Consider the following 9500-nt stretch of genomic DNA (forward strand, 5'->3'; position numbering starts at 1 on the left):
TATATGATGACACAACAATAATACTATTTTTTAATATAACATTTATTGACTACTATTAGCAAAATTTGATTCAGAATTTTATCATTTGTTAAGATATTTGAATTTCAGTCTATTCAAGATAAAGAAAAAAAGAAACTCCAATTTTATTTTATTCTGTTTGACAAAATCCACTACCCTTAAAGATATATTTTTAAGTCTATAAACAAATATATCTCTACATTCAAAAGATATATTCATTAAATGTTTATAATTTAAGTCTCTTTTCAATTTTGACAAAAATAATGTCATATATATTATTTGTTGTATTGTACCTTCATTATAATCAATTTGATTAAATGAACTATATTGATTCATATCAAAAAATAAATTTAACTTTTAATTTACAAAAAAAAATATAATTTTATTTTTTATATATTTTCATAAAGTTGTTGAAGTTTATGGTCCAAATAAATTAACTTGTGGAAATTTGTTTAGGTAGCTGAATATTAGCCTCAATCATACCTTAAATTCATGCCTTGCATGTGGCTTTAACTCATGGCAAGTGGTCCGAAATAAATAGAAAACCATATTATAAAAACATGTCATGTTCTCATTGTACAATAAATTATTGGTGAGACAAAGACTTAAAATAGACATTGAAAAAACACAGAGCGATAACAGCCACGATTTCCATTCCAAACATTTAAGAACAATTTATTTATACCCATTTAGTAACAATTACTCCAACAATTATCAAAGTTAAATTTGCAAGTTTTCCTTGTAAGATCTTTAGCTTAATGAGTTTAAAAGCCGAAAGATAATCATAAACACTGATCACACCGATAACAAGAACCTCATCTAATGATGGGTCCACCAGTTTTACTTTGTCAATCTTGCATAACATGTGTCATAATTTAAAAGGAAATGAGCAATGCTTTGAATTGCTTTTTCATATATAGGTTTGTTGAAGCACTTTGTTCCAATCCAAAACTTCTTTTCGTAAGGGTGTCAACTCCAGATATTGATCAGTTTGTGTGCCTCAACTGTTTGGTGATTTGTTCCAATGAGTAAGGAATCTGGTGTGCAGAAAGAAAGCACATCAATGAATGACACCATGGTGGAAGAGGTTGAAGAAAGAGATCCAGAAAGCAATCCACTGAATGAGCCTCTGCTAAAGAGGAACAGGACATTGTCTTCCAATCCACTTGCTCTTGTTGGAGCAAAAGTTTCCTACATAGAAAGCTTGGATTATGAGTAAGAAACCAGAACAAGACACCATCATGCTCAATTTTCATGTGTATATGTCACTTTGTGTACTCATTTTGAAGAACCTCCCTCTGTGCAGGATCAATGAGAATGACCTGTTCAAACAAGATTGGAGGAGCAGATCAAGAACTCAAGTTTTGCAGTACATATTCTGGAAATGGGCTCTTGCATTCCTTGTTGGACTTCTCACTGGTGTCATAGCCACTTTGATCAATCTTGCTATAGAGAACATTGCAGGGTACAAGCTTCTTGCTGTTGTCAACTTTATCCAAAAGGAAAGGTAAGAGATCAATTTCCCCCATCTTCTATTCTCTCTTGTAATCCCAGAATTTCTTTACTTCTATGAGAGGGAAAAATGTTTGCAAGATATCCAGCTTCAGGTTTTATGTGTGTGAGAATTTTGTTATATGAACTGTGTGCAAACTGTGAATGAATATGAATATCTGATATATGGTGCAGGTACCTGACAGGTTTCCTATATTTCACTGGAGCTAATTTCATTTTGACATTTGTTGCTTCTATTCTGTGTGTGTGTTTTGCACCCACAGCTGCTGGACCTGGAATACCAGAAATCAAAGCTTATCTTAATGGGGTTGATACTCCCAACATGTATGGTGCCACAACATTGTTTGTTAAGGTAAAGTTTTTTATGTTGAAAATTGCACTGCCTCAACCATTTAACTTCTGATTAACTAATCACATCAAAGAAGAATGTGAAAATGTATACACAAGTCTTCCTTGTTTTTAGAGTTGTTTTGGAGGGTTAGGAAATAGGCTCAAGTTGATTTCTGTCATCGTTAATTTTTCATGATTAGCACTCTTTTACTGTAGTGTGATCTCAAAAGTAGTACAAATGTTTTTTAAGGGATCGGAAAAAGGATTACACTGACTCTTGAGATTTTTTTGGATTGGACATAATACTCCCATTTTTTTCTACATTTACAACACCTTTAAAGGGATACTCTTGTTGTGATATTTTTCAAACAATCAAGGAGGTCTGTGTAATTTACAAGAAGTTAAAACAAGTACGGAATTGTCCATAGGTCCCAAAATGAGGAGTATCTAATGAAATCTTAAAAACGAAGAGATGAGTACAATTTAATTTTTCCTTGATGTCACCACTGAATTCTTGAATTTTTTCTTATAATAGCAGAGCATTATGGATTTCAGACATTAACACTTGGAATTGTCTATGATGAATGATCATTACTAACCAAAACACTGAGAAAGTGTAACAAATACATTTGCTGGTGTAGATCATTGGAAGCATTGGAGCTGTATCTGCAGGCCTAGATTTAGGAAAAGAAGGGCCATTGGTACACATTGGTAGCTGCATTGCTTCATTACTTGGTCAAGGTGGCCCTGACAATTACAGGATCAAGTGGAGGTGGTTGAGATATTTCAACAATGATCGTGACCGTAGGGATCTCATCACCTGTGGTGCTTCTTCAGGGGTGTGTGCAGCTTTCAGGGCACCAGTGGGTGGAGTTCTCTTTGCTCTTGAGGAGGTGGCAACATGGTGGAGAAGTGCACTCCTCTGGAGAACCTTTTTCAGCACAGCTGTGGTTGTGGTTGTGCTTAGGGCCACCATTGAACTTTGCCACAAAGGAAAATGTGGCCTTTTTGGTGAAGGTGGCCTCATCATGTTTGATGTTAGTGATGTCACTGTGAATTATAATGTAATGGATGTTATCCCTGTTGTTATCATTGGAGTCCTTGGTGGGGTATTGGGAAGCCTTTACAACTACCTTCTGCATAAAGTCCTCCGTCTCTACAATCTCATCAATCAGTAAGCAACTTTACCTAATCTCAATCTGTCATCTTGTTTTAATCAAATAGTACATTATATAATCCACAACAATACAAATTAGCTGTAAATAAAATTAACAATGCTGTAACTGTAACCGAGAGTTTGATGGTTTGAGTTACAGGGAGATTAGTGTTTTAAACCTTAGATCCTGAATCTAAATCTTAAATTCTAAATCCAAAATCCAAATTGGTGTTGGTGTTACTGAATCAACTACTTTTGGTTTTTGCAGGAAAGGAAAAATGTACAAGCTCCTCCTCAGTCTTTCAGTTGCACTCTTCACATCAATATGCCAATACTGTCTCCCATTCCTAGCAAAATGCACCCCTTGTGATCCTTCCCTTTCAGAAATGTGTCCTACAAACGGACGTTCTGGAAACTTCAAACAATTCAACTGCCCAAATGGGCACTACAATGATCTTGCAACTCTGCTTCTGACCACCAATGATGATGCTGTCAGAAACATATTCTCTACCAACACTCCATTTGAGTACCAACCCTTCTCCATCCTAATTTTCTTTGCACTCTACTGCATACTGGGACTAATCACCTTTGGGATTGCTGTGCCATCAGGGCTTTTTCTACCAATCATTCTCATGGGTTCAGGTTATGGAAGACTTCTTGGAATCTTAATGAGACCTCATACAAACATTGATCAAGGGCTGTTTGCAGTGCTTGGTGCAGCCTCACTTATGGCTGGATCAATGAGAATGACTGTGTCCCTTTGTGTTATCTTCCTTGAACTCACCAACAACCTTCTTCTGCTACCAATAACCATGATTGTTCTCCTCATAGCTAAAACTGTTGGAGACAGCTTCAACCCAAGCATCTATGAGATCATTCTGCACTTGAAAGGCCTCCCTTTCATGGATGCAAACCCTGAGCCATGGATGAGAAACCTCACAGTGGGAGAGCTTGTTGATGTGAAGCCAGCAGTGATCAGCTTTAGAGGAGTGGAAAAAGTAGCCAATATAGTCGATGCCTTGAGAAACACCACACATAATGGTTTTCCTGTCATGGATTGTGGAGTGGTGCCAGCAACAGGAGTGGCCAGTGAGGCCACAGAACTTCATGGAATCATTCTAAGAGCACACCTTATTCAGGTGCTCAAGAAGAAGTGGTTCTTGAAGGAGAAAAGGAGAACTGAGGAATGGGAAGTTAGAGAGAAATTTACATGGGTGGAACTGGCTGAGAGAGAAGGAAACATTGAAGATGTGGCTGTGACTAAAGAAGAAATGGAGATGTTTGTTGATCTACACCCTCTTACCAACACTACTCCATTTACAGTGCTCGAGAGTATGTCAGTAGCAAAAGCCATGGTTCTCTTCAGACAAGTAGGACTTCGCCATATGCTTGTTGTGCCAAAGTATCAAGCATCTGGGGTGAGTTTATTCAGCACAAAATTACTTCCATTTTAGCATTGAATTTGATTTAGCCTTTTGAAAGCATTTCAAGATGAAATATGGGTTTTTTTTTAAGTATATAAGTTGTCCAGATACTACGAAAACGGGCAAGTAAACAAATATTATTGGTCACGAGTAAGTCTATAGAAATTCATTAATACTTGAGTCATTCTGATAACTTCACTTTTTTCCGACTACTAAATTTTTCGAAACATCGAAGTTCCTCACTTTTTTCATAATACTGAAGTTTTCATGACTCCTATCAACATATGTCCAAATTGAAGTCATCATAATTTCTGACAATTTGTGCATGAAGTTGAAGTCTCTCAAATGGAATTGTGTTAAATGTTTTCCTTGTTTTCCAAACAAGTTTATACTTCCTTTTACATAGAATAAAACATTTTTAACCTTAAAGGTAATCTCAGATTAACCTTAAATTTGTTGTCCTCATAGGTGTCTCCTGTGATTGGGATCTTGACGAGGCAGGATCTTCTGGCACACAACATTCTGACAGTGTTTCCTCACTTGTCAAAATCAAAGAGGAAATGAAGCTTTTGTTATCAAATATGAATGAATGGACAAGCAGCTTTATTGGGACAATTCTCTCTATTCAACATGAAGCTTTTCCTCAGTTTTGCATTATTTGGGTCATGCATGGAGAAGAAGATACAACATTGATGTATACCATATTCAATTTTTCTTATTTTTTTCCTCACAGGTTTTTATCTGGTAATGAGATCATATCGTCTTCCCTTGTTAAATAACGTTAATGATAATATCAATGGTAATTTTTCTTTTTCCACCTCAGAAACAGGTACTAAGATTTTCCTTTTTTTTTTTTCTATTTTTCTTTATCCCTTGTTAATTTACTTTTTTTTTTCCTTTTCCTTTTTCTTTTTCCCTCCTGAGATTTAGAAATTTTAGTATTTCACCAAGCAATCTTTACTAGAGACGCAGCTATTTGGTGGTCCGGAGGCAAACCCCTCGTTTTTCTTTTTTTCTAATTTTAATATATATAATTAAAAAGTGCTAAGAAAATTATTTAAATTTTGAAATTGTTATGAAATAAAGTGAATAATAGAGAGAATAATAGATAATAGAGAAGAGAAGAAACAATAGAGAATAGAGAATAGGGAGCAACTCATTTTGTGTATTATTATTGATAGGAAGAGTCCTATTTATAGATACAATATGTAATCCATAAAGAAAACAAATCAACTTAGTTAATACAAATATTTACCATAAAAAGTAATGAATCATATGAGTAAATGCATCAAATCAATGGATAATCATTAATTCATAACACTCCCCCTTGAGGTGCCCATTGATAAAGAATGTGCCTCGTTAAAACCTTACTAGGAAAAACCCTTTGGGATAAAAAACCTAGTGAAGTAAAAAGAGTACAACATTCTGTATTCTTTAATACAATCTTGTTCATCACATATTCTATTTCTCCCCCTCTTGTAAACTTACATCATTAAGGTGACAGAGTCCGAATTTGTGAGTCATTTGCTCAAAAGTTTTTCTTGGCAAAAACTTTACAAATAGACTTGTCATATTTTTAGATGAACGAATTTTTGGATATCTATATCATCTTTTCAATTGAACAATACACTATTGTATTCATATATGGTTGTTGATTCCATCTTTCTCGGGGATAGTCACAAGTTTCTTGCACATGTTGAATTATAAACCTTAACCAAACATATTCATAACTTTCCTCGTAATTTTGTATGATTAGACGATGTTGCTACTATGGTTTGTTTCATATACCTTCATGAAACCATTGTGCTACCACATGTGAACAAACATCTTGTTTGTGATCAACCATTGTGACATTGTAAGAATATGTAAAATAACATGCATATCTATAACCCATTGGTCTGAATCTGAATCATTTGGATGGAATAAGCTCATATTCGTAGTACCCTTAAAGTAACGAAGTATATGTTTTACTCCAAACCATTTTCTTCTTGTAGTTGAAGAACTATATCTTGCTTAACAAATTTATAGCAAATGCAATATTAGATCGAGTATAATTCGCAAGATACATTAGTGTTTTTATGACACTAAGATATGGTGCTTCTAGACCAAGAAGATCTTCATCATTTTCTTGAGGTCTAAGAAGAGTCTTTATCAACATCTAACAACCTCACAACTATTGAAGTGCATAATGGACATGACTTGTCCATTTAGAACATTTTAAGCACCTTAATCATATAAGCCTCTTGATGTATAAAAATACTTTTATTTAAATACTCAATTTCTAACTTCAAACAAGACTTTGCCCTTCAAAGATCATTCATCTCAAATTCTTTCAATTGCCTTGTGAGTTCATTAGTAGTTTCAACGATGTTTATGTCATCTACATAAACAATAATTATGAAAAATTGATTTTCTAATATTTTCATATAAATACAAGGACAAAAAGGATCATTTCCATATCCTTATTTTAATAAGAACTCAATAAGATGGTTATACCACACACATCCTTGCTTTAATCAATAAAAGAGCATGTTCAATTTTATTGAATAATACTCTTTAGAATTTGTCTTGTTAGGCAAATAAAATCCTTCAGGGATTTTCATATAAATATGATTCTCAAAAGAACCATACGAATAGGTTGTAACATCATCCATTAGATGTAAATGCAAACCTTGTTGTGCAACTAGGATAATCGAATATTGCAATGTTGTTGCATCCAATACTAGTGAACATGTTTTTTCATTAATCAATACAAGGTTTTGTGAATAACCTTGAGCAACCAATTATGCTTTGTATCTAACAATTTTATCATTTTTAATTTGATTTTTGCGCAAAAATCCATATGTACCCAACAAGTTTCACAACTTCAGTATGCGAACTATACGTCCAAAAATCTTTCGTTTAGTAAGCAAATACAATTATGCTTCTTTGCATATTTTCATTTTGGCCAATCTTTTCTTCGCCGACAATCTTCAATGATCATTGCTTATTGATCCTCATTGTCATTCATAACATTCATCGCTATGTTATAAGTAAAAGTTTCGTCAATGTTAACTTTATTTTGGCTCCATATTCTATGATTCATGACATAATTTATTGAGATCTCATCATTTCAACCATTTCAGGTACTTGAGGTAAATAATTTGAAAAATTAAAAAATTCAAGCTAAACTATATAAACACATGATCGAATCATACAAGTAAAGAAACTCGAGAAAAAATTTGTTATAAAATGGTAAACAACATTACATTTGTTCAAGAAAATGAAACAAATGAGTTAAATCAATCATGTCACATACAAGGAATGACACAAAATAGATTACTCAAAACAATTACATTGGGTTTGGATGAAACATTTTAACAATGCTGAGAAATTGAAATGCATTGTATTTAAATTGCTTGCAATTAAATTTCTTTCATTTTCTAAATAAATTGTTTGGATAAAGAAATTAAAATACCATACATTTCAATTTCTTGTTTGGATAAAATAATTGATTTTTTTGTGAGATAAAATTTCATTTTAACAATATTTATTTTAGGCTTAATTATGTTTTGAGTTCATGATAAATTTGGAAACGGGCTCAGCGACCCAAATGGGTAGGACCGACCCAACGATTCAGCCGGGTCGAGAAATCCAAATGGGCTAGGTTGGGTCGGCTCGACGATCCAGACAAGCCTGATCAATCTGACGGCTCATACGGGCCAGTCATGCCCGTCAAGTTCGTCGACCCAACCCAACCCAACTAGGTCGTGGGCTTTAGGTCGTCGCGCTCGTCCTACCCGTTGTCAAGCCCGTTTGTATCATCGGGCACACCCTACAAGCTTGTCTTGATGGGTCGGCCCAACCTGGCAAGGTCGTCGAGCCGGTCAGTATCGCCTGGATCGTCAGACCGGTCGAGCTCGTCTAGGTCATTGGGCCGGTCAGGCCTAACTAGATCATCAGGTCGGTCAGGCTTGTAAGGTCAACGGGTCGGTATGGTCGTTGGGCCTGCTCGACACGTTTGGGTTGTCAAACCCACTTGACACCTCTAGGTCATCTGGCTCGCCAAACTCGTGTGGGTCATCGGACCCGTTGACCCATTTTGGTTGTCAGGTCGGTTTGGCCCGTCTCTATCTTTGAGCCCACCCGACTTGTCTATGTCGTTAGTCCCGTTTGGGTCATCGGGCCCGCCCGACCCGTTGATGTCGTCAGGCCAGCCTGGTTTGTCTGGGTCGTTGAGCCAACTTGACACATCTTGGTCATCGGGCCCACCCGGGCGATGTGGATTATTAGGCTTGATCGGCCTGTTTGAGTTGTCAAACTCGCCCGACCTATATGTGTCATTAGGTCATCCTGGTCCGTTTGGATCGTTGGGCCCGCCCGATCTGTCTAGGTTGTTGGGCTTGCTCAACCTGTTTGTGTCGTCAAGTTGGTTTGGTTCGTTTGGATTGTCTGGCCAGCCCAGCCTATCATGGTTGTCGGGTTTGCCTGGTCCATTTGGGGTTTAGTGAAAAGAATTTCAAATTTCACCTTTTTTTTAGGGTGTGTTTGGATAGAGTATTTTAATGAAGCAATTCATTTTTTTGAAGAATTTAGATTTCTTTGTAATGAAATGTTTTGTTTGGATAGAGAAATTAAAAAACATTTCAAATGCAAGCATTTTTTTGAAGGATTTCAATTAGCTAAATTAGTAGAAATTCAAATACCCTTAAAATAGGTGGAATTTAAAATTCTTTTCACTCAACCTCACATTCTAGACGATCTGGACGGGCACGAAAACCCAGACGTGCCCAACGACCCGGATGGATCCGACGACACGAACGTGCCCGACGACCCGGACAGGCCCGACGACCCGGACGTGTCTAACGACCCAGACGTGCCCGACGACCAGGACGGGCCTGACGAACTGGATGGGCTTGATGACCCAAACATGCTCGATGACCCAAACATGTTTGACTACCCAAACAGGCCCGACGATCTAGACGGACCAGATGACTCGAACGGGTCCGATGACCCAATGACTCGGACGGGCCCGACGACCCAAACGACCTCGACGACCCGAACGAGCCCTTCCAAATCAT

General features: G+C 36.5%; 1 protein-coding gene across 1 annotated transcript; it reads left to right on the forward strand.

Annotated features, from left to right (window-relative positions):
• Positions 1-745: 745 nt before the first annotated feature.
• On the forward strand, positions 746-5257 carry LOC114182367 (chloride channel protein CLC-b-like). Its single transcript, XM_028069238.1, has 6 exons — positions 746-1233; positions 1325-1525; positions 1705-1882; positions 2502-3034; positions 3285-4434; positions 4909-5257. Exons 1-6 carry the CDS (start codon positions 1043-1045, stop codon positions 5002-5004), a joined length of 2349 nt encoding a protein of 782 aa, XP_027925039.1. The 5' UTR covers positions 746-1042; the 3' UTR covers positions 5005-5257.
• The last annotated feature ends 4243 nt before the right edge of the window (positions 5258-9500 follow it).

The sequence above is a fragment of the Vigna unguiculata genome, chromosome 4, assembly GCF_004118075.2.
Source record: "Vigna unguiculata cultivar IT97K-499-35 chromosome 4, ASM411807v1, whole genome shotgun sequence".
In the NCBI taxonomy this organism is placed as follows: Eukaryota; Viridiplantae; Streptophyta; class Magnoliopsida; order Fabales; family Fabaceae; genus Vigna; species Vigna unguiculata.

What these genes read in the sequence shown, in the direction of transcription:
- LOC114182367 (XM_028069238.1), top strand. Translation starts at nt 1,043, where the DNA reads ATGAGTAAGGAATCTGGTGTGCAGAAAGAAAGCACATCAATGAATGAC. An exon ending in ATAGAAAGCTTGGATTATGA is followed by an intron (nt 1,234 to 1,324) that starts GTAAGAAACCAG and finishes CCCTCTGTGCAG; the next exon opens with GATCAATGAGAATGACCTGT. An exon ending in CCACAACATTGTTTGTTAAG is followed by an intron (nt 1,883 to 2,501) that starts GTAAAGTTTTTT and finishes TTGCTGGTGTAG; the next exon opens with ATCATTGGAAGCATTGGAGC.